This window comes from Salminus brasiliensis, chromosome 1 (assembly GCF_030463535.1).
Source record: "Salminus brasiliensis chromosome 1, fSalBra1.hap2, whole genome shotgun sequence".
NCBI lineage: Eukaryota > Metazoa > Chordata > Actinopteri > Characiformes > Bryconidae > Salminus > Salminus brasiliensis.
Window position 1 is genome coordinate 14761804 of NC_132878.1, and position 23265 is coordinate 14785068.

General features: G+C 38.7%; 1 protein-coding gene across 3 annotated transcripts in view; it reads right to left on the reverse strand.

Moving 5' to 3' along the window:
* Positions 1–1574: 1574 nt before the first annotated feature.
* Positions 1575–23265, reverse strand: part of scai (suppressor of cancer cell invasion) — a 36727-nt gene continuing 15036 nt past the window's right edge. For 2 of the 3 annotated variants that reach the window (XM_072672611.1, XM_072672603.1), the window contains exons 4-18: positions 16093–16188; positions 14659–14745; positions 14468–14566; positions 14211–14307; positions 14004–14102; positions 13731–13883; positions 13307–13450; positions 13114–13215; positions 10888–10966; positions 10348–10447; positions 8881–8962; positions 8196–8268; positions 7702–7875; positions 6816–6916; positions 1575–5258 (exon numbers count right to left, since the gene is read on the reverse strand). In XM_072672611.1, coding sequence (XP_072528712.1) covers positions 5112–5258; positions 6816–6916; positions 7702–7875; positions 8196–8268; positions 8881–8962; positions 10348–10447; positions 10888–10966; positions 13114–13215; positions 13307–13450; positions 13731–13883; positions 14004–14102; positions 14211–14307; positions 14468–14566; positions 14659–14745; positions 16093–16188 — 1633 coding nt within the window. In that variant the 3' untranslated portion in view covers positions 1575–5111. The remainder of the gene's footprint in view (positions 5259–6815; positions 6917–7701; positions 7876–8195; positions 8269–8880; positions 8963–10347; positions 10448–10887; positions 10967–13113; positions 13216–13306; positions 13451–13730; positions 13884–14003; positions 14103–14210; positions 14308–14467; positions 14567–14658; positions 14746–16092; positions 16189–23265) is intronic. The other variant, XM_072672620.1, reaches the window with a different exon arrangement.

Sequence of the window (23265 nt, forward strand, 5' to 3'; positions counted from 1 at the left end):
GCAGGTATTTATAGCCCAATCATCCCTGTGCAGCGCCATCTGCAGGAGGCGGAAGTTAGTACCACTATAAACACATAAGGTGGGGCAGAAGGCGGAGGGTGGCTGAAGCCAACATACTCAACAAAATGATCCGCAAGGCCAGTGATGTTGTGGGTGTGGAGGTGGACTCGATGATGACAGTGTCGTTGAGGAGGATGCTGTCTAAGCTGCATGCCATTATGGATAATGGCTCCAACCCTCTCTAGAACACTGATGAGACACAGGAGCACATTCAGTGCAAGACTTATTCCACCGAAATGCACCACAGAGCGCCACAGGAGGTCATTCCTACCTGTGGTCATCAAGCTCTATAACTCCTCCCTCAATGTGTGACACTATGGTTTATCTGAGCAATACTTAAATTATACTGTTCATATGTGCAAAAAGGTTGCTTTATACAGCATGTTCTATATTTATTATTACAATTACTGACTATAACTGTACAATAACAGTTTTTTTTCCTTTTTATTATTATTTTATATTGAGATATAATGATATTTGTTATATATATATATATATATATATATATATATATATATATATATGCACACGTGTGTGTGTGTGTTTATGTGAGTGTGAGAGAGAGTGTTTATATTATATTATAAACAGTTGCAACTGTTCCACCTGCAATTTCCCTCCTGAGATCAATAAAGTATTTCTGATTCAGATTCTGGTTATTATTATGTATGTTTGTTTGTTTTTCCACTACCTCCTTGTGATTAGGCTGAGGTATAACCTCACATTTGTCACTGTCACGCAAAAAACTTGTATCTCCATAATTGTAACTTTACCGGAGAAGGAAAATAAAAACTTAACTTTCAATGGAAGTCAATGTAAAAAGACTTTATTCAGAATGGTTTTGGAGCGTCCATTTGGTCCATTTATCAAGACAAAAAGTAAGAAACAAAAATGGAGACACAAGGATTTTTGTCTGACACTGTCGACATGTTAAGTATGGTGTAAGTTGTGTGCCAAAAACCAGTCCATCACAAGAGAAATTAAACAAAACAATCTTTTTTAGATTTTTTTTCCCCCTTTTTTTTTTTTTTTTTTTAAATATTCTTAAATAGAATTCTGTAAAACAAAGAGCTTGCATGTTTTGGTATAACACTTTGTTTTCTTGTTTTTCTTTCAGAACATAACATCAAGTATAATTTGGCAACAGAAGGGATAAAAGCATACATGATTTAAACACACTTGACAATTGGAGAATGCAAGTCAATTCACCTGGCAACTTTAGAACCCCTTAACTTATAAAGAAAGAGTATTCTGACCATTACATTACTTTTAAAATCGTTCCTCCCACAACAGTAGGAATTGCTAAGAAAGAAAACGGAGAAAAACAGAGAAAGAAAAACAAACCTTAACTTGTTCACTCTACTCTTTTAGATCGGTTGACAGCATTAACAGTAAAGAGGGCTTAATAGGTAGTTATCCTTAGTGAAATACACACTGCAGAAATGGAATGTGACCATGCTGTTTGGCAAAAAAATACCCAGACTGATATTTTAAAAACTTATAAGCCCACTTCAGCATTCAGGTGTATTTTTTTATTATTCAGAGAGTTGTGCTTCTCATCAGCACTCAACCCTGACCCCATTTCCTTCAAGAAAAACTATTTTTTTTAACCTAATATCTGTTCGCCACATCTGTCTCATACAGTCGATATCCTCAGCAGCACCTGCCCACTAGAAGTGTGTTTTCTGTTTGTAATCTGTCCATACAAACCCACGGATGTATGCTACAGATGCAGCAGATAGAAATTAGGTTGACAAACACTGGAATGCTTCTCATTCTCTCTTCAAGTGCTACATGAAGTCCAGCACAGTTGTCAGCACACAACTAAACAGACAACCATCACGAAAATCTTCTCAATTATATCATGCTAAATCAACCCCACCAATTTGAAACCAGTATGACAGAAATTGAAAACAAGGCAGAGTTCATTTGAAGATCTACTGGTTAGGAAGCACAAAGGCCTACCATCTGTTTCCCTTCCACGTTGCTCTCTAACCTACCTTCCTCAAGTGGAACAAAACAAAACAAAACAAACAAAAAAAAACCCCAATAAACGCCCCCTCCCCAAACAAATGGACAAATCATGGCATCAAAATGTGTCGTTTTCAGACAATTTAACGTGCAGTTCATTAAAACTGGGCAGTAGAACGTTCTCAATAAACTATGGGGCTGATTCTATTTGGCAGTGATTGTTAGAGATATTATAAGGAACAGCTATGCTATTGTGAATGAAGAGGGTGAGAGGGAAACTAAGGGTGCTTCAAAGGGTTCTGTGGGCAATGCCACAGGAGAACCCTTTTTGTTTTTTGTAAAGAACATTGTTTGTAATAGAGATGTGTGAGTGTTGAGAGCCTTTCGATTGATAGGACTGACACAGGCTGTTCACACTCACATGTCTCTACTACAAAACAATGGGCCTCATTTATAAATATCTTCCTATTAAAAGTTCTTACATTTGTTCTTGAGAAGAATGCTAGCAAAAAGTGTACATCAAAGGCTCTGAGTGGCTCTGCAGTCTAAGGCCCGGGGGTTGCGAGTTTGAATCCTGAGCCATGCCACTTTGCCATCAACAACCGGGGTCTGAGAGAGCACAATTTCCATGCTCTCTCCGTGTGGGTGCTCTCTCTCCCCCATCACTTTAAGCAAGATTGGCCCGGCACAGGCGTCTGTTAGCTGGTGCTGTGGAGCATGTCGGTGGCAGTTTGTAAAGAGGAGGAGACGTGTTAAGTCTTTACCCTCCTAGGTGTCGGGGGCATTGCTAGTTATAGGGGGATTTATGAACAGGTGGGTTAATTGGCAGTAACAAATTAAGAGAAAAAAGGACAAATTCGACACAGGATATGTTTTTAAAACGCAGAATTGGTCACAGTTCTGCTCTTATAATAATAGATTCCACTCTCCTCAAAAAAACTGAACAAATCCCCCCCAAAGAAACACTGGAAAATGTTATAATCTTGAACCTAAAAACTAGGCAAAAAGACATTTTGCTTAAAAACCGCTGGTCAATAAAGGCCTGAAGGCCCAAAAGTGTCTCTTCTATGGTACTGCACAAATAACCATCTGAAGCAACTCCTTTAGTTGGGTATAGATGTGTTTAAAAATGTGGATTTGTTGATTTACCGTTCACGGAAATGCTCTGTAAAATCATAGACATGTCGTTGGCTGAATGGCTTCTTAAATATGAATAATCTAAAAGGCGGTAAGTAATATGCTATACCGACTAGACTCTTGTGCTTCGTTAGACTAACAATATGGTGGTCCTATGTGATTGCCCACCATTAAAACTTGTAATCCACCCTCTGACTGCTGTAAATGGCCATTGTTGTATAGCATGCAAGGGAAGGGGTCCATCTAGAAAACCACAAAATGATGGTCTAAAACCTCATTCAATCCAAATGAACGGTGCAAGCCCTAACTTGTGCTGAACATGGCTCATGGTTGACAGCTCACAACTAATGTGCTTTGTTGTTTTTTTTTTTTAAAGTTTAAAAGGATTTTTTTTCACACTAAGAGGATTGTAACAGACAATGGAATGGGTCGTTTCAAGACATGCCTGTTACCAACAGCACAACAAACAACATCAGGTCAAACTTCAATACAGTAAAGTGCAAAGCTATCATCATAATCATCGTTGTCGTCATTATTGTTGTTATTATCGTCATCAACATCATCGTGAATTCATGTAATAAACAAAATAACCATCATATCAATTCCTTGTCTGTTGGACGTTTCAAACGAGGGAAATAAAGGGTAGTTCTCCAAGATTCTTTTGCAGTTTGTCCTTGGAATGTACGCTGGCTGCACTTTCAAATACCTCTAGGGGGCGTAATTGGACAGCATCCTGGTCCACTCATGAACATTGCACAGACACAGTCTTAGTTAACATGCAGAAGGTCAGCTTTTCACAGGTCATCTATGACAGAAAATTGGTTAGACACACCTTCCTGCATCACATTTTGTTCTTATATTAACTATACATTTAAATATTTACAATTCATTCTGCATCCCCATGTACAGGAATGACAGCTTGTACGTCTTAGTAACGTTGTAAAAAATGAGTTTCAGCTATAGGTGTCCACAACACATATGAAATTAGACATCAGGTTATGACATCAGCTGTGTAGCTATGGGCTGACCACACTACTGAAAGACATGCTAAAAAAAGAATCTTGTGGAAAAAGGTTGGTAAAATCCGAGATTCTGAGATTCTGTGTAGTCGTTCAGAACATAGAAAAACAAAGTCATTAATTGGTTAAAATGCTCGGCGGTCCAAAAGGCCAGACTTGAGTTCACAGAACACACAATGTAAACGCATGTAAGTAGTAAAGAGACACAGAGCAAAAAACAACAGAAAAAAGGCAAGACGTGTAGAAGACAATTGAACATCGATGCAAACAACTGCACATGCATTCCACTCTCTATAGACAAGTTATGTAAACGTTGCAGAGGCCAAGGCTTAAATCGGAGAAAGCAAAAATATAAATTAATAAAAAAAAAATTAAAAAAAATAACTCTCCCCCAAAAAATGAATACGTTGCAAATATTCCCAGAGATCTCTGGAAAAATCTTATGTATTATTAAAATCTCATTACATTACCAGGCAGTATTTTTATGTGAAATCATTTCTCACTCCTTCGCCCACCTCAATGGACCAATCTACCTCTCCGACTACAATATCTGCCCTCACTCGAGTCTTTTTTATGTGTGTGACTGCATTGCACAATAACACATGCACACAGAAACCAATGTGCAGTCTTGTATGCTGCGGGCATTTCTTTGTAGGTGAGTGTATAGCTCTTTAAAATCTCAAAATATATGTGAAAATGGCGAACCTCTGAATACCTGACCACAAAGATGGAAACATTTCACTTGTTGAATTGTTCAAAACTATCTAGATCTAAATATATAGAGGTTGATCAGGGAGGGCCTAAATATACAGAAGTTCCTTAGGGAGGGCCTACCTATGAGATCTGTAATGTGTATGCATGTGTATGCATGTGTATGCGTGCGTCTGAGTGTGAACGATGGCACAGTACCGGAGTGCCACCATGTGGTCAATAGTTATCCAACATGCCATCACTGAAGAGGTTCTGCACATCTAGCATGGCAGCCAGTTCCAGTATGTTTTTCTGTAGAAGACTGTTCTCCACCATCTCCTGTTTGGGCAGCTGGGGGTACGATTCTGGAAAACTTCGCGCTTCCTGTATCAAAGAGTAGACACAAGGCACAGAAACATTCTAACCACATTGAAGAGCTTTTGGTTGCGCAAAAAGTGCTTACATTATTAATAAATACAGTCGACGCTCTATTCCCGATGTTGGGGGAAATCTTTTCCCAATGTGATTTGAAGGTCTATGCAGTAAGAAGTTAACATACTAACACTAATATTGGGCACAATTGTCCTTGCAATACATATTTGATAGAAAAAAAAAAATTCTGAAATCAATGCAGACATAATTTATAGACATCAATTAAGAGAGGCCTCTAAACTTCCTTTCCTAGCTTTCAAGCATCCAAATAAAACGGCTTTATTTGATGGCACTCATTGAAATGACCAACACACAGTACAACTGGAAATACCAAGGTGCTCAGTGCAGATCTGAGAAGGATGATCACAGATTTTTACCAAAGTCAGGAATGTCTCTTGGGGCACTGGAATATTGGAATGAATACAGCAGGCTAACATTAACCTTCTGGAATGACGTTTTAAGTGTTTTGAATATTAATTCAAAATAACAATCAGTTCAATCAACTGAACACCTCAATAGTGTTTTTTTCTATTTGTGATAGAGGTCACATGCCTTCTGAAAATAGTTTAAGGGTAAAATTCCAATGTAACATATGTCACCAACAATTTTATAACTTGTATTTCATCATTTTGTTCTAGAAATGGGGTGAGAACTGGTCATATGTAATAAATGTCATTTTATTAAAGAATCTGAATTGTTAAATGTGTTAAAACAGACCTTTAGAAGCAAAAACACACTTTTAAAATGAGCTGGTTTAGTTTTAATCACTAACCAAATTCATGGCAATGTTGTAAATGAGATCACATACACACACACATCCAACAAACTGTCCTGTGACTGCACTGAGGATGTTCAGTATATGTCCCTTTAGGGACATTAGTTAAAGTGAAGGACAAAGTGCTATAAGGAACTTTTCACATATTTAAAGGGTCTGTGACACATATGTGTGTGGGTGTGTAACCTTGTAAGTCGCTCTGGATAAGAGTGTCAATTAAATGCCATAAATGTAAATATAAATATGTCACCATGGGCTTTTATGGGTTAAAAATGTGGACTGTGCTTCAAATATGGGTCTGTGTCAGTAAACCTACAAAATGTATTGCACTTTACTAATTTCTGGCAAAATAAGTGGTCAAATATCCAACTATAATTCTGCCAGAAGCTTGTTGATGGCTACCAAAAGGCTACCAAGGGTTATTTATATTAACCAGATATTAGGTGGGCTGTTATATTTAAGTTCAAACTAATCACTGAAAGTCCAATACTGTTATGACATTCAAGTCCATGATAAGTGTATGTAAACTTCCCACCAACTGTATATGCTTTAACCATTTTTATATTTCAAATATCTGTACTAGTAAACATAACTGAATATATCAACAAAACAACATTTTACATTATGATAAAAAATACAGCAACATCTGATTATTATGTACAGCTAGTATAAGAGCATGATCGCTTCCTCTTTTCTTCTGTAAATCAGTATATTCAAATTACAATTCTTCCTACCCGGAATAGCTTGTGGAGTCGGAGAGTAGCACAGCAGAACACGAAGCGGATCATCAGCAGCCTCAAAAATTCATCCCCATAGAACTGCAGAAAGGCCTGGTCTGGAGTGAACCACAACAAAAGCACTATTTAAATTTAAAAACATTAAATACTGATTAAATAATTCACTTTCTTAAAGCTGATCAACTGATCAAAAAAAGATATTCCTGTGTCTTTCACCCTAAACTGCTGCTGCCTTTTGTTTTTATGAAGAAAGAGCTCCATAACACCAGTCCACAAGTGGCCAGTCAGCTACCCAAGCAACAGGATAGTAAAAGTACAGGAGGCTCAAGTGACTGCTCAGCACTGGGGCACTGGAGTTCACTATTCCATTTAATTTAAAGTGTGCATGACTTTCTCCAGGTCAGAAAATTTCTAATATTATAGATGTTTTTAAGGTGATTAGGGCGGCTTCTTACATCCAGATAGTCTGTACCTCTCATTTATGTTTTCCAAATAAATTTCTATTTTTTATTTCTGCAGAAACCTTTGTTTCCTCCAGTAACCGATGTGCTCACGGCACTTAGAAAGTTAGTGAAGAGGACCATGGACGTTTGGGGAGAGGGTTAAATAAGAGCGAAGGTCTGCATAGCTGTGATAACATATCTCATAGTCTTTCAGGATCAAGCTAAGAAAGAAAGCATGTATAAATTAAAAAAATGTGGACCAAGAATCAAACCCTGGGGGGCGCCACAAGTCGCTCATGCACACGCAAACATTATTTTATATTTCAAGTAATTCCTGCCTCAAAGCCATAAACAAAGCCTTTTTTGGACTGTTAAATTGACTGTAATGCTGGGGTTTTCCTGTAAGTCAATAAAAAAAAGCTCCTAGTGGCTATAGTTACCGATAGCTCGAGAGCTGGTGAGCATCTGGCCAATATCATTGGAAACTTTCCGCAAGAACTCCTGGGCCTTTTCCCACAATCCCTGTCGCATGCTGGTCAGCCCACAGATGGACAAGAAACCCATTAGGGGGTTGTAGAGGAAGAGAGTGAAGAGACTCCCACGCTGGGATTGGTCTGCAATGACAGAAATGGATTAAATTAAAAGACAACAACAATTATACTTCAAATAATGTTTTAAAGTCCAGTTGTCCAATTTAATCATTCAATTATTATTCTAAAATCTTATTAAAATAAAATAATATAAAATATAAAAAATGAGCACTGCCACATCAATTTAAGCAGGGATCTATTTTTCAAATGTATTTAACTATTGTCAACTGCAATACCACATTCTGGCACACTGCAAAGTCTGTTAGTAAACCATATATATGATCAATGAAAGACAGTAGCTCCATTAAAATATTAATTGATTAATAAACAGAGAAGAACTGAACCTTGCATGCTCTTGGGATACACTGTAGGAGAAAGCAGGCACACCAGTGGCTGGCCAAACAGATTAGAGAAATTCTAAGGAGAGACAAACAGAATTAATTAATACAACATAATAAAGAATACCATTACAAATGAACTGCAGTAATTGCACTAAGGTGTAACGTCAGTTTTTAGCTAAGCTGTCATGGTATGGACACTATCTGGACAAAAGTATTGGGACACCTACTCATTCATTGTTTCTTCTGAAATCAGGGGTATTAAAAAGAGTTTTACTGCTTTTGTTGGAGTAACTGTCTCTACTGTGCAGAAAAGACTTTCTGCTTTAAAAGCACTGCTGTGAGGATCTCACTGCATTTAGTGTCAAGAGCATTAGTGAGGTCAGGATGTTGTATGACCACGCTACCTCATCCCCATCTCTCCAACTCACCCCAAATGTATTGGATGGAGCACCATCATTCCAGAGAACACAGTTCCACTGTTGCACAGCTTAATGCAGGGAGTCCTATTCTACTGAAAATACTTCTCTATATGTACTAAAAAAGATGTGTGTGTGTGTGTGTGTGTGTGTGTGCAGATGTGCACATCTGTGTCAGCAATGGGTGCAACTTTTAAAGGCTTGCATTAGATAGTGTGTTCACAAATATATGTGGATAAAATGTGTATAAAATGTGTATAAAATGTATTCACCTTATACGCTGTGCTGTTAGATGAATCTACGATGACAAAGAGGGGTTTCCTGGTAAAGGGATATAGGTCTCCTGGGTGAAGGCTAATGTACATACGTACACACACACACACACACACACACACACACACACACACACAGACTTAATTATAATGATAAAGTAAATAAATATTCACATTACATCATACTTCTATTCAATATCCACCTACAAAGTTGGTGCGAAAGTATGCACCGAAACATGAATACACCTCAAAATCTTGAGGCTTGCAGAAACACTCCTTATCATTATCATAATTGTCAGATGTAAATATTAGGGTATGACAGATCAATTTTTTTCATATCAATCAGAAATTCTGACAGTTTTGGGTAAATATTGCTTTACTGGCTGACAAAACTAAGAACTGAGATTTATCCCCATGTTTTGTTTTCAATATGTCAATGTCAGGCAAAACTTTGTATCTCCAAAAAAGCAACTTTACAGGAGGAGGAAAAAAAAACGCCCATACTTTCAATGGACGTCAATGTAAAAATGTTTAATTTCAAGTAATATTGGATAGTTTCTATTGGTCATCATTAAATGACCAATACATCTATTTTTACATAATGTAAAGAACAATTATCAGATTTAACTGATCAAATGAAAATCCAGGGTTTTGTGAGACAGCGACAATAGGTTTATCCTAGGTTAAGTGAGCATGAATTTGATCGGTTTATTTTACTTTATCCAGCTGTACCAGTTCAGCATGTATTGTTGTTCAGCATGTATGTATTGATTGCAAGGATCATGTGATTACTGTCAGCCTTGCAGTCTTAACATTGACTCGAATGCGAATTTGAAATGATGAAAATCAATTTCTCAAACGTGAATTGCCTTTGAGAAACAAGCATGTAAATATCAGTATTCTGACTGTGAGATTTTCACCAACACCATTTAATGCGGGGAATCCCAACATCAGCAGACATCACAATCCAATAATGTGTTTTTTGCAGCACAGTGTCGTTAAGAACTGTATGGACTAGGGAGCGAACACTAGATTTTGAAACCTTATCAATGTTAATAGAGTTCAGTAGAGCTGGGCAATATGATGATATTTTATCATACCATGGTAAATTTTACACAATATGCTTTTCTAAACATATTGAGGATATTGTTAGTGCTTAACTAACACTGATTAACTTCATGTTTCATTAAAACAGTGTAATTAGTGTTGTTTAACTGGATGAAGTGCAGTGGATTTTGAAAAATCACTGTAATCAGTTTAGGGGAATGTCCAAATAGTAGTTTTTAAGAATCTTTTGCTACTGGTTGAGTTAGTCTGTGATTACAATGTGAAAAATGACTTTAAATATCATGATATACTATTTTTACCATAACGCACAGCCCTACAGAACAGTCAATTTCAATAAAAAAAACAGTTTGGAACCAGCTGTAGTGTTTGACAGATGTGATGATTTTGCATGGCCTTTACCAATGCATCTCTTTTTGGGCCTGGTTTCTTTTCTGCACTGTCTCGCCGTTCACCACGTCACGATTAGTATTGGTCAGAACACCTCCAACATCATAAGGTCCTGGGAAAATGACAGTGTACATGACATTAACCATACACTCAGCATTGGCTTGTCCTTCTTAACTGCACAGCTCTTCCTCAAAAGCTCCTTCAGAGCTGCATCTTAAGATATAGAGTTTTTGGGTCACTCTGCAAATGGTTTCTCTCTAAGGATTAAGACTATTCCCTCATTATGTCACTAAAAAAGAAAATCAGTGCCCTTGTAGAAACATGAGAGAGAATAAATGTAATATAACACAAATATAAGAGGCTGAGTAAGCAAATAAACATGAAAGATGGAGTGTGAAAAGTATGTGTCAGTGCTTTGCTGACAAAAAAAAAACTAGCTTGAAAAAAACAAGGAATCACTTTACCCAAGCTTATATAGGTCAGTCTACACAATCATTCAATACAGAAAGCAATACACTTTTACATTATCTACCAAGATTAGTATAACCATACCTTCATATTCCAAACGTCCACTAGGAAAGACACCAGTAGCTGACAGATACACCAGAAGCACACTATTGGCTGGTAATTCCTAAAATTCAAGCAAAATGACCCAGTCAGAGAACACAGAACAGCCACCTAAACAAACAACCAAAAATGTCAAAAAGCTGACAGGGACTGGAAGGCATCGGAACTGGAAGCAGGAACGGCTGTGGCTATTTGAAGTGCGCCAAGAAAACATTCCCTGCACTATTACACCACCTCCACCAGCCTGGACTTTTGACATAAGGCAGGTTGGAGCAATGGATTCATGCTGTTAGCATTAAATTTAGTCCCTACTATCTCAGCAGTGTGTCTCAGCAGAACTTCAGGCTGTGTAATATTGGTGCGGGTGTGCTCACTGCAGCCTCAGCTTTCTGTTCTTGGCTGACAGAAGTAAAACCTGCCATGGTCTTCTGCTGTTGTAGCCCATCTGCCTCAAGGTGGGACGTGTTGTGCATTCAGAGATGCTTTTCTGCTCATCATAATTGTACAGAGTGGTTATCTGAGTGACTGTAGCCTTTCTGTTAACTCAAAACAGTCTGGCCATTCTGCGTTGACCTTCCTCACCAGCGAGGTGCTTCAGTCTGCAGAATTGACCTTGTATCTGCCTGCTGTTACACACTGCACTGCTGCCACACGATTAGCTGATTAGATAACTGCATTCATGATTTGGGGGGGGGCTCTGAATCAGGATATCCTCAATGTAAATCATGAGGCAGATATAAAGAGAGGAAATGCTGTACATAACTGCACATAACTGTCAAAGAAAAAGACAATTAGTCACATGTGCATGGGACTACCCTCAGCTACTCTCTCTAACTGTAGGGAGATGCTAGGCTCCAAGATAGAGAAGCTAGTAACACAGTAACACCTCTCTAGTGTGCTATGCCACTCTGCACACGTGCCAAAGCAAATGAGCCAACAGGCAAGACAACAAGCCTGAAATTAGAACATTAGTTTCACACAACAATAGAGTCACCAGACTGCTCTTAGATTAGAGCTGAGCGATGTGGCCAAAATCTTATCACATTAAATTTTTAATCTTTTGTTACTTGCTATACTTTCTAATTCTTAATAGTTAATGGAACTAATACTTTGAATATTAACTAAGATTAGTTTGAATAATTATTCTTAAATAAGTAATATGTTATTTAAGTATTTAGGAAGATTCAGATTGGTAAACAAGCAACCTATAAATATCTACTAGGGCCTGGCAACACAATACATATCGTGATACAGGGGGTAACTAAAACAACAGCACGCGAGAGGGAGTGTGTTATTGTGAAATTACAGCACGGCTCTTATGGAAATACAGGACTCGCCTTCGGCTCCTGTCTGCTTCACCACAGCCTAATCACATCACATCAACACACATGCTGTTATTTCATGATAACACGGGACCTCCAGTATTATACTGCTTTTATACAACAGTTAAATATAATATATAAATATAGTAAACATTAAATAAACTTAATAATTAAAAGTCCTGAACATAGCATTTAATATGTTAATAGTGTTAGCATTTCCTTCTGCCAAAAAGTTCAATAGTTCAGTGGTGTGATAGTGTTTGTGGGGGAAAAAATATGCTGTTATGGTGAAATAACTGTAAGTAACTGTTAGATATACTGTGACACATTGCGTTTTTTATCCAATTTAAGTATAAAACACATCATTCTATGCACATCCCATAAAATGTGAGTAAAAGAAAAGTCAGCTTTAATGCGATCAGAGCAGTGGGATTTGAAGATAGAGTGAAACACTGCTATCTAGTGATCAGGGTTTAAACACAACACTAAATAAACCACTGTAAATTATTAATTAAAAATCAATTCTGTCTTTCAGAATCTATACAGTATTTCCCAGTGTAATATCACAACACTTCAATATATCAATACTTTCTTACACCCCTAATATCTACTACAATTAAATTGACATTTTGTTTCCTACACTTAACATGCTCCAAACATGCTAGTGATTAGTACAGGGCCCCAGTGTGCCTTAATGCAGACCTCTAACACTAGATAGAGAAACAGAATGGTAATTATTGAAATGATCAGAATTGTGAAAATATTTATCATAATGATCTAACTGATCACTTTCGTTTCCATTTTAACAAGAAGACCCATTTACTGCTAACCTTGTAAGTTCCTGATAAGAAGGAGACTGAGGTGATGTGCGTAGGACCTGTGACCGTACCTTGAAGGAGGCAGACAGAAAGGTGTAGAGCTGACTGAAGGTAGGTTTGTACAGAAGGTACTTGTGCGGGTTCTCCCGCTTAGCTGGCTTTTCACTGGGTTCCTGCAAGAAAGATGGAAAAGACAAAAACCTAAGAAACCAAAAGAGGTAGAAAGTGATGCATGGGAAAAAAGAGGAAAAAAGAACACTCAACAGTAAGAGAGACAGGGAGGGTGTAAGAGTCTTCTCTTACAAGTGTCCCTGGCTTGGTGGTGGTTTGCGTGGCCAGGTTCACAGGTTCCCTCTCAAGGGCCTGAAGCATGCGGAACATATCGATGGTCAGCTCGCTGAATTTCACCTGAGCGATGAGACACAGAGAGAGGGGTTAAACGTCACAGCTACAGAAGATGATTATGCAGCTTTAATGCTATATTGTGGTCATCCTAGTACAGGTGTCCTTCACAGAGACCAGCATACCTACTGCTTATTTGCTTAACATATTAGAGTAAAGTAATACATGCACAAAAAAGTAATGAACAAAAGAAACTATATAAAATATAAAATAATAATAAATATAATATTATGAGAGTACTTTGCTATTCTGAATGCTCTGAATGTTTTTTATCTGTGTGATGTACCTGACTGTTGCAATTGCCAACGATTAGGGCATCTGCCAAGGTGAGCTGGCCAACAACCATGCCCGGTTCTAACTGGGGCACACCCCCCTCCTGCAGCCGATTGGACTTTACCACCACAGTGTTGTCATCATTCAGGATCATAACAGGATCTGCCTGAGGAACCACACAAAATCTCAGTGAGGGATCAAACATTCAAACACCTAATACAGAATAATCTGGACTTCATTTAGATGTAGTGCTTATTAAGTGTTATTAATTATACATAAACCTCACCTCTACGAAAGCGGCTACCTCTTGCAGCACCAGGTTCCACTCTAACTGGTCTTCTGTATTGAAGCGCTGGGTGTAGTCCTCAATCTCTTCAGAAAGCTCCTGAACAAAAACCAATCGTCCCATAGTTCACATTGGGCTTAATGAGCATCAGGGCACCTGTTCACATTCCATGACTTAACTTCCAGTGTCTCACGATCATGTACTTACCTTGACCAGAACTTTGACGAGGTCCATCTTGTTGAGCAGCAAACAAACCACAATAAATCGAGCATAGTACCTCAGCTTCTTCACTACCAATTCAGGCCTGGACAGAAGCAAAGTGTGTGAGAGAGAGGAGTAGGAGAAGGGCAGAGGACACAAGCAAACAAAGCAAGAAACAAACAGCAGAAAGAGACAAAAGAGCACACAGTCTCAATCCTCTCAAATTTGCTCATTCCTGTTGACCAATATGACAAGCTTTTCACCTGTCTTCCTTGTTGACCTGGTAGTAATACGATCGCTGGCGGATGGCCGAGTAGAAGGAAAAGGCTTCATTTAAGTAACTGGTTTCCGAAGTACGGAGGCTAAAAAAGGAGCATAAGGAGGGAAATAAATAGCATCAGAACATACTGCCCAAATTATAAAGCCAACGGCATTTTGGTAAAACTAGGCTTACTAGTAGTGGTAGTAGAGCTGGCCGATTTTGGACGCCACCTCTCCAATCTGCCACCTCTTGAGGCCATATCGGTTGTCCAGCACCTGCCTGTTCTCCCAGTAAGGGCATACACAAACAAACACAGATCAGCCTCTGAGAATGCGTTTATTACACTCCAGAAATGCTGGGCTCAGCCTATTGGGACTGTTTGCCGAGTTAACTGGTACACAGTGCACAGTATTTCACAGTTTATTCTTCTTATTTTTAATACAGTCACTGTCACTGTTTTACAGTACCGTCACTGTTTTATTGAACAAATGCTTTACTACAGTTTTTTTATCTTTACTATCAGTTTTAGCTTTTGATAGTAATTTAAAATAAAATAAAAAGCTACACATGAGGTTAATGGTTCTTTTCGATATAGATGAATTTGTTGATCATTCTGAAATTGGTGGGAATCTCACAGTATGATATCCATCAATTTTCATACCATTGTATACACAAAACCGGTATACTGCTGCAACCCTAGTCATGAAGTAAAAATGTACGAGAGTAAGCAAGAGAAGCTAGCACAAACAAAATAAACCTGGCCTATTAAAAAAAATAAAAAACATTTAAACAATAAATTTTACATACAATACATGCAATACATTAATGCAAAATTAATGTTTATAAAGAAGAATGTAGCTCTGACTGAAATGACACCCCATTTACGTTTTAAGGCACCATTATGTACGTCGGCCAAATTTTTGTGTCCGAATTGTGAAGTAAAAGCGTGGTTTTGAGAGCACTACAAACTCCCACAATGCACTCAGAATTTATAGTAAACATCATAGCCCACTACATCAGCTGAATGTGGACCAAAATGCATTGCGAGTGGAACAAACTGGAGCCAACAATGTTTGCACATATAAGCAAGTGGTCGTTACAAGCCACTGAATGCTGTGAATTTATCATATTTTCACATGTCGTTCGTTAATGGGAGGCTTCTAAGCAACACAACAGCCAAAGATTATTCCATTGCTTTACTAATCCAGAATTCAGCGTGTGTGTGAGTTTTAAACACAGCTCAGCCACTCAAATGTCTGTGTATGCGACCTGTGCTGGTGCATGGTGATGATTATAAGCAAGTGTCTGAATTCACTTGCGTTTCTACCTCTAAATACTCTCTCCGTATATAGTGCAATACTAATGAGGGAGTAAGGATCTATTAAGGTCAGCCTGGAACTCCCTATTGCGTTGTTATTTTCAGTTAAAGTGATCAGAGCTGTCATAAGAAACCCTTGTACCTCTGAAGTGGTAACTAGGAGAAGGAACAGACTTGATAATGCAACAAGATTTTATTGTGAGTAGCAAAACATTGTTACAGGAATCTTGTTAAATCTATATTGGTTTATTATAAAATGTTTTGTTGTTTTTTTACAGCAACAACTTAATTGTATTCTCAAGACTGACCTGTGCTGCTGTTGAAACTTCCATAGCTTTGTGTAGACGTCAAAGGTACGGCCAAAATAAGACTGCCACTGCTTGTGTCCATACTGAGGGAGATCTCTATAGAGGAAAAAAGAGAAAGAAAAGGAAATATGTCTGTATTAGTTTACCAGTTATTTGTTTACCATCATAATCCTTAGAACGTCTTCTTACTTATGAATTATCTACTACTCATTATTAAAAATTACATTGTTTTTATAAAATTCCTTGTCACCAAAGCTGTTTCCAATAACTTTCCTATTTTACCAAAACATTATTTGCTCATTTTTGTATTCATTTATTTAAATGTCCTTTACATTAACTTATGTCATATATACATTTCTTTATTTCTTTATTTATTTTTGGCTTTTGTGTCTTCTTTTTCTCAGCTTGTTATAGAAGGCGCCTCCTGCCCCTCACTACTTCACATAAAAATAAACAGTGGCATAGGAGAGCACTAGAGCAAATAAATGGGTGCCACATGAAATATACTTCTGTCATTTTTATTATTCATATTTTCAGGTCAGTAAAGAGAAGGACAGATAAAGTGAGTGGGAGTAAATGGGAGGGGGGGCGAGCGTGAGAGAGATAGGGGCAAAGGGGAGAGAAAAATATAGACAGACAGAGAAGGGGGGTAAGGGAGGAGAGAAGAAGAGTGTTGGAGGTTTGGGCAGGGCTGTGGTGACTCGTAACTGTGGTGACGTGATGGAATTTGATGAGTTATGCCCATCAGCTGAAGCATGAGCTCTCTCTCTCTCTCTCTCTCTCTCTCTCTCTCTCTCTCTCTATTTCTGTCTCTCTCTCTCTCTCTCTCTCTCTCTCTCAAAAAGAGCCCTAAGCTGCATTGTTATCATCAGGGAGTTGCTATGACAACACACATGGGTGGTGGATACGGGGATTGCTCTGGTCCACACACACATACATCTATACACACACACACACACACACACACACACACACACCTGAGGGTGAATCACTCCCTCTAAAACACAGCCCGCAATGTGCATGCAGACACCTAGCAATTTACAGATAGATAAGCAGGTGCATCTCCGATTATTATTACGGATGATATCTCGGTAAAAACATCCTCGACAGGGTCAGTTGCACATACTGAATTACATACATCATGAGGAAGATATATCTCTTAGTGCTACCACCTTTCATTTATAGCAAAGACAAACGCAGCACGAATCACAGCACGCACTATGTGCTGCCTACAGCGCTCACGTAATCTTTCACAGACACCCATTTACAATCCTTCACAACTCATAAAACACATACTTTTAGGCTGTGGGAGACAGAAGCCAGAGATTTATGCTTCACCCTGGTGACCTTGTGGGCTCCATGAAAAGAAGCTGAGCGAGAGACAGGTGCCATCATCAGGCAGGATTTCATTTCTTTCCATGTGCCATTAATTTCCCTTCCTCACTGAGAGAAGTAATGCTCAGCCAATAGATCTACTGTCCCTGCTGGAAACAGAGATGGACCAGGGAGTTAAATACAGGTGAAAAGGACAGAAGATGTGAGCATCGTGTGGAAAAGGGGCAAGTGTTCAGTAGGGTGTTTAAGATTTGCTACTAATGACTCATTATGATTGTGAGTGTACAAGCTTAAAATAAAGGTGCTACACAGTTACCTGATGGTTTTTCAGATCTTAAATATCCCTTATTCTTACACTATTACAACCAAGATTCTTTACAGAACCAAAAGTAGTTCTTATATGGCATCAGAACCAAGGAAAGGCTTGGAAGTGGTTCACCTAACAGACAGACAGATATAAAAGCCAAGTCAAGTTTATTTCTATTGCGCTTTTAACATGGGCAGCTGTAACAAAGCAGCTTGTCCAGCACTTTCCACACCTGTTCGATCGGATTGAGATTTGGGGGATTTGGAGGCTTATTTAACACCTTGAAGGCTTTATTCTGTTCATATCTAAACAATTTGTGTGGCAGGTAGGGCTGGCCACTGTATTCAAAAATGTTGACGGTATCTCAGAATGAGGACGGTAGAGCAGCTGTACTAGGCTGTCTGATGTCTTGGTGGATTTGGAGCTGTGCTAGCTCAAAAACCAGATCAAAAACCACAGGAAAAGCTTCTGTCCTGTCGACAGCACAACAGCAGTTGCTCGATCTGAGTCACTGTCGTCTTTAACATTTATAAGTGGGCTTTCAGTCAGACAGACTTGAATTTGTTCTGTGGTGAGCAGATGTTTAGTGTTTTCCTGCTAACTATGCTAATTCTAACCAGCTTCTCTTTCCTGATTAGAAGCAGTTTAACATCTGCAGTTGTCAGACTGAGGGTTTAACATTTGTTGAATGACTTTACTGATGATTTTATTGATGATTGACTTTAATGATCTTAAACTGTGCAAAGGGTTCACTTAGTTGGTCACCGAACTTTGTATATGTCGCTTTTCATTTCTTAAAAAAAGCAAAAAAAAAAAGAGGGCTTGTTAAATGTTGAACCATCTGCATTACATTCCCTGCCTCTGGTAATACCACATACTATATTTTGAGAACTGTATGACTGTGTGAAACCGTAGTTGCAAGGTGCATTATCCTGCTGAAAGGGTCCCTAGCCAGTAGGGAATACCACTGTCATTAAGGGGTGTACCTAAGGGGTCTGCAACAATGTGTCGAAGTAACCTCCACATGAATGCCTCACGCTATGAGCGTCACGCTATGATCGCCAGCTTCTGCTCATAGTACATCCTAGTGCCAGCTCTTCCCAATTCTCCACAAATCAGGCATGTGATTCTGCAGAAACCTTACTGAGTAGCATTTTTACGAGAGCCAGCATCTCAGCTCATTGTCATGTGCACTCTCTGAGGAACGAAGCATGCCAACTAGGGCATGTACAGATTAGGCAAAGTTGTCAAAGTCTTCCACATCACCTGTTCTGACAGTTTTTTGGGGAGCTGGAATCATAGTGTTGCGTTTAAAGGCAGGATCTTCAGTGATCTGTTGACAGTCTTTGTGAATTGATGGGCACTAACTGGTCAGCACAGACTTTCAGACATGACAGAGATACCATTTCAGGTTCTAAAGATTACTTAAACTTTAGTCTTTTTCAGGAGGTGTTTCAGTGGGAATGTCAGTACAGGAAAGAGACATACTGTGAAACCTCAGTCACTGTTGTCTTGTCCTTCCAAAAAAAAATTCTGCACAACCAAAAAGCCTTTTGACTAAAGCTGTGACATGGTAAAACACAAAGACTTCAGGATATTATGTGCTGTTAATACTTGCAGACAACCTTCAGTGCTACGGATCCCAAAGAGCAGCACATTACCACCAGACTGTTAACAGTGAGTCGCTGTATAAACCATATAACATCAACCACAGACGCAGGTCCTCTACCTTGGACGGCAGTGGCCACAAATTATATGGTGCACGTATTTGGCTGTACTGTGTAAGCGAAATGTGTCCTTAACATTTTACCCAGCTGTGATAGTGAACACACACACACACACACACACACACACACACACTAGTGAACTAGGGGCGCACACACACCCAGAGTGGTGGGCAGGCAACTCCAGCGCCCGGGGAGCAGAGAGAGGGTGAAGGGCCTTGCTCAAGGGCCCAACAGCGGCAGCTTGCAGAGCCTGGGTATTGAACCCACAACCCTGTCATCAATAGCCCAAAGCTCTGACCGCTGAGCCACCACTGCCTCAAAGAATTTGTACACTTCACAATGGTGCATGTGTCTGTATCGTGTGTCCCACAACACTCCAATATTGCTGTGTTGAGTTGGAAAATAATGTCAAATATAATTTTTTTATAATTTTAAACATCCACCCAAACGTCCACACGCCTGCTCTTACCATTTTGTGCAGGGGAAACCAACACTGGAACATCCTTACCCAAAGAAATGGCTTGATCATGACGCTCCGGTGAAAAGGACGCATCAGGTGTTTGAGAGGCTCTTGGCCTTAGCTCTTAGGCTAACATCTAACCTGACAGCCTCACAAGCACCCGAGCTACCTGAGCTACTACTTTATTATCAGTCTTTACATCAGTAACCTACTTCAGACTGCATTTCCTTCCTAATACGCCCATAAACCATTTTATACAAATTGGCTGGAAATTCTATCACCAAGGTGGAGGAAACAAACTCTTACATAAATACATAAATAAACAACTTAAGAAACTAATGAAATGCATTTAAACCAAATTAGAAAGTCCAGTCCTCGGTTACAGACGTTTTCGGCCATATCTGATCATTAGACTTGATATATCTGTATATTTTAGGCATACGTTTTTTATGTAGCCATAAAAAAGGCAAATATATAAGACCAGCACACAGAACAGAGCTTGAAACTGTACCTTAACTTTAGCCAGTTTCAGACCAACCAGGCCCTTGCGTATTTAGACTGAAACGTGAAAACTCAAAATAGATAGTATATAATGAAATGAGTCCAAATAATAATAGCAGTATCATTCCTCATGTCTTCAGGGTGCTGATTAGAGTTCAGTGCAGAACTAGGGCAAAAGCTTCAGCTCCAGTCTAATTAGCACAGAGAAACAGGACAGGGGAGAGGACTAATATCAACACAGCATTCTTAATAATCAACTCCAAAGGCCTTAAAGGTGACATACCCCCTTTTTTCACAGTTCACCTTAAGAGTCCACTTAAGAGCTCACCTGTACAGAACCATCCTCACCCTGTCTAATCAGCCCTGCTCAGAATGGCTGGTTCCTTTAAATGATAATGAGCCACCGCTCACCTCACGCCCACTCTTTTCACCCCCCCCCCCCCCCTTTCATTACTGAGGATTCAGTGCGAAGTCCTGTTTGCCAACATTTCCGAGCCTTATTACTGTGTGTGTGTGAACTTGGCCAGATAAAAAAGATAGATAACATTTTTTTATGTTAAATTTGGAAACTCCTCAAGAAATTTCACCACATTAGCATGAACGGTAATATTTTATCTGATCTGGGAAAATACTGCTGTAATGCTGAATTAGGATCTAGTCGGCAAATGGTGCACATCCAACCTACAAATTTACACTATATGAAGTAATGTTTGTGGACAACCCCTTCTGATAAATGCATCCAGCTACTTTTTGTTACACCAATTGCTGACACAAATGTGCAAATGCACACACAGCTTGTCTAGTCCATGCAAATAAGTACTTGCAGTAGAATAGGACTCTCTGGAGCAGATAAACATGAGCACATATAAGCAGCATGCCTAATGCCAGGTCTGGGCTAGAGGGGTATAAAGCCCCCAGGCTTGAGCAGTGGAGCGGTGTTCTCTAAAATTATGAGTGGTGCTTCATCCAATACTTTTGGGATGAGTTGGGGATGAGGTAAGGTGGTGATCATCCAACATCTTGACCTCACTAATGCTTTTGTCGCTGGATGTAATTAAATCCTCACAGTAAGTAAAGTAATCTAGAAGAAAGCCTTCCCTGGACAGTAGAGACAGTTACTCCAACATGAATAAGCAGGTGTCCCAATACTACAATTTCTCACACATCTTCTACAGAGAACACACTTCTGCACATTCTCAAGCATGGTTACTATCTATTTGTTGAATGATACGTCTGTAGGTGATAACAGTGGGCTAAATACCTGCTAATGTGGTGAACATGGAGGCTTGTAGCACCTCTGTAAGATTCACACCAAATTTAACACGATTCTCAGTCAGTGATTCTGTACATATGGCTATGTGTTGGTGATAATTGAACAATTCACATTTGAACCCTAATTAAGAACCCACAAACACTGGAGCTTTGAATGGAGCATTTGTTATTTGGACTGAACCTAAAAACGATATAAAAAAAATGCTTGATTCATGTGTTCATTAAAAATCTTCTCTATTTAAAAATTATTACTTACGTAGGACTCTAAAGATCAATTTTCTTGTAAATGAAAAAATGTAAAGGTTTACGTACAAAGGTTTTTAATTTAATCAAAAACAATAGGACAATTTGAATGATAAATAAGATGTCAAAAATACATGACATTATCATCACTTACTTTAATTTCTATTTTATTCTAATGATCTAATCACAAAATAAAGTTGAATTGGCTAATTATTTGCCTGTTTCTGCTTCAAGTTGTCTGTTTCACCTTACATAGTGAGACTCCTACATTCAGGCAAAATCTCGTTGGACTGGAAATTTCCAATCATGGCAAATAAGGACCACTCAGAGGTTTTCAAAGCACACATCATTTCACAATGTTTAGCATGGATGCACAGGATAGGATACTAAATACGTCTGCACAATCTGCCTGTATTTTTTTTTATTTTTAAGAGCGAGGTCCCCTTGAGCATTTAAATTTCCCTTTATTTAGACAAAGTGTAAAACTGTGGATTTAAAGAAGAACTTCAACATAAGAGTCAACAGTGCACTGGGGTATTTATATCCCTTGTCAAAGTGTATGTGATCTACCATGTTTATGCCATTCCCTTCGCCAAAAGCCCACAAACACACACTGCAAACACCAACCAGCTCGACTGTGTGTGATCAGTGGGTGTTCACATCGGGCTCTGTGTTTTTGAATACCATGAAGAGAGCTGCCACCTTTTTGTTGTGTGTTAATTTCAGGTGATCATATACTTTTGATGCCTTGGGTCTTGAGAATTTTAAAAACCTATTTTGCGACAGAGTCAGACTCTACTGCAGCCTCGATTGCTTTGTAAAACTGTAGCTTTGAAGGAGCCGACCGATCTGGAGTCAGAAACGACTGAGCTCATGGAACAGTTAAGCAGTGGTAATGAGGAAAAGCTTTTTGAACTGAAGTGTTTTAGAGACCAAAAAAAGCAAAGTCATGAAAAAAAGAACATTTTAAATCATGTTAAAACACTGGCTTAAAATATATATTTTTTATATTTTCAGCGTTGAGGTCATCGACTACAGCGACTAATTGCAGCAGCCCTAAATAATAATAATAATAATAATAATAATAATAATAATAATAATAGTAGTAGTAGTATTAAATGGTGTCAATGGTATTAAACAGTTAGTAAATCAACAATACAGTTGATACAGTAAATACAACACAGTAAAACATACAAATACAATTAACCTTCTGTTTACTAATGGGAATACAATACAATACAATATATACAAGTAATATGAACTGCACACATCTCTCACAGTATAAATAATGGGCAATAAACGAGGATGGGGGAGGGTGATGTCAGCAA